Source organism: Penaeus monodon, chromosome 30, assembly GCF_015228065.2.
Source record: "Penaeus monodon isolate SGIC_2016 chromosome 30, NSTDA_Pmon_1, whole genome shotgun sequence".
In the NCBI taxonomy this organism is placed as follows: Eukaryota; Metazoa; Arthropoda; class Malacostraca; order Decapoda; family Penaeidae; genus Penaeus; species Penaeus monodon.
Window position 1 is genome coordinate 31,425,119 of NC_051415.1, and position 1,858 is coordinate 31,426,976.

Consider the following 1,858-nt stretch of genomic DNA (forward strand, 5'->3'; position numbering starts at 1 on the left):
ACTAGGGTTGCCTACTATGTCTGATACTAATCCATACCATTTAGAAATCATGTTTTGCGGCGTAAACCCACGGCCAAGAAATGTAATTCAAGTCACCTGTTCTATTACAGCCATGAAGTTGCTTGCAGCGCTGAGCCAAGCCTTTACAGAACCTTGTACAGCCTCAGGAGGGGCTTCTACCCTCCAATCTTGCAAGGTGTCTTGTCCGCTACGTATGTCTGGGAAAAAATGATTTTATTTTATTTTTTTTCTAAAGCTGTAACTGATTACTAACTAGTGTGCTAGATATATTAAGCATATGTTCACTTGTTTGCGAGTTTATACTATGTGATATGCATGCTTGTCCCTAGTGTACGTTGTGTGCAACTTGCAGGAGCAAGAAATGCTCCTTTGTTGTCTTCTTATGTGTGATTCGGATATCTCGTTGATTTTACCAGTCATGCACAAAGCAGGCATGTATATCCTTAAACTCACCCGGCCCACAGGCGTATTTTGCCCAAGTCTTTTCTCGTGTAAATCCTTCCGACTCAACCGTGACGTTCAATAACGAAACGTAAATGTATTCACTGAAAGATGCGAGGAATATTAGGTCCGAAAGAGACACGGCGAATTGAATTCAGTGACAAGCCATTCTTATACCTGAGCTACTTTTGGAGAAGCACTTTGTTTCCTCACCTTTCATATGGATCCGCGCCTTCGCAGGATAAGCTACTCTGTTGTTGCACACTCACGCCCACGGTAACGTTGACGACCTCGGCTACCAGAGGCCTGATTTTGAAGACGCTTGTGGTCGTGCCCCGCGCTTTTAAGCAGGTGCTTCGTTCTCCTGCCTCCTTCGTGGCCGTCTGGCTTGCGTCTTCTACGATCTCGTATTGTGTCGTGTTGTCGAGCATTATTGTTACCTGTGTGGAGGAAAAAGGTTCACATTTGATATTATTTTTATGTATTGTCGATAATAAATGGGGTGAAATAGTCTACGATAAAAAAAAACAGGTTCCCTTTCCCTGGCTGTGGCATCATTATCACAAACTAAACAAAAAAACAATAAAAAAGCGTTGAGATGAATATCATAAACCTCCAACATACGAAAGGAAAAAGCAAGAGCAAGACGCACGAGTAACTTACATACACAGTCCGATCGAGATGACTCTCAGTGGTTATCCGAAAGGGAAGGAGCTCGCCCTTTTTAGCATGGGAAGGCACGTCAGTCCGGACCGAGAAGGGATCCGCGGGGGTGTGTTCCCCTCCCTCGCTGGGGGCATTATTTCTGTAAACCACAATCATGGAAAAATATGATACAATTACATATAAATCTCTATGCGAGAGAGGTGGATTATTTTCAGCAGTTTTGTAAAAATTAGATATAATTACAGCTGAATCTCCATACAGGATATTTTATTATTTTTAACATGAAAACTGATACACTATCTCTTAAAAGTGAAACAATCGTATAACATGTGATTATGTAGCGTACATACGTGAGGCCATTCGGTCTGTACTTAAAATTGCCGTCTTATATACAGACCCATAACGTTGTTGTTATTACTCAGAGGTAAAAAAATTACGTAATAATATAAGAAAAGAGTAAAAAAGAAAACACACACAAAACACAATTTAAAAATCCTAAGGAAAGGTTGGGTCTGAGGGAAAGTTTTAGTACCTACGAATCACTCAAAGTTAACGATTCAAGAGACAGCAGAATAAATATATACTTGATTGCTTGTATAGTTCCATTAAAAACTGCAACTGGAAAGACAAATAAACAAGAGATGTATAGGAAATTACTACGGCGGGGGTTCCCAACTTCTGGTCACAGATGGTCTGGCAGTACTATGGCAGTTATTGTCCTTTCTTTTCG

General features: G+C 40.7%; 1 protein-coding gene across 1 annotated transcript in view; it reads right to left on the reverse strand.

Annotated features, from left to right (window-relative positions):
• Positions 1 to 1,858, reverse strand: part of LOC119592423 (murinoglobulin-2-like) — a 12,304-nt gene that overhangs the window by 974 nt on the left and 9,472 nt on the right. Inside the window, exons 9-12 of the mRNA XM_037941245.1 lie at positions 1,126 to 1,267; positions 676 to 902; positions 475 to 566; positions 97 to 218 (exon numbers count right to left, since the gene is read on the reverse strand). Of these exons, the coding sequence (XP_037797173.1) occupies positions 97 to 218; positions 475 to 566; positions 676 to 902; positions 1,126 to 1,267 (583 nt within the window). The remainder of the gene's footprint in view (positions 1 to 96; positions 219 to 474; positions 567 to 675; positions 903 to 1,125; positions 1,268 to 1,858) is intronic.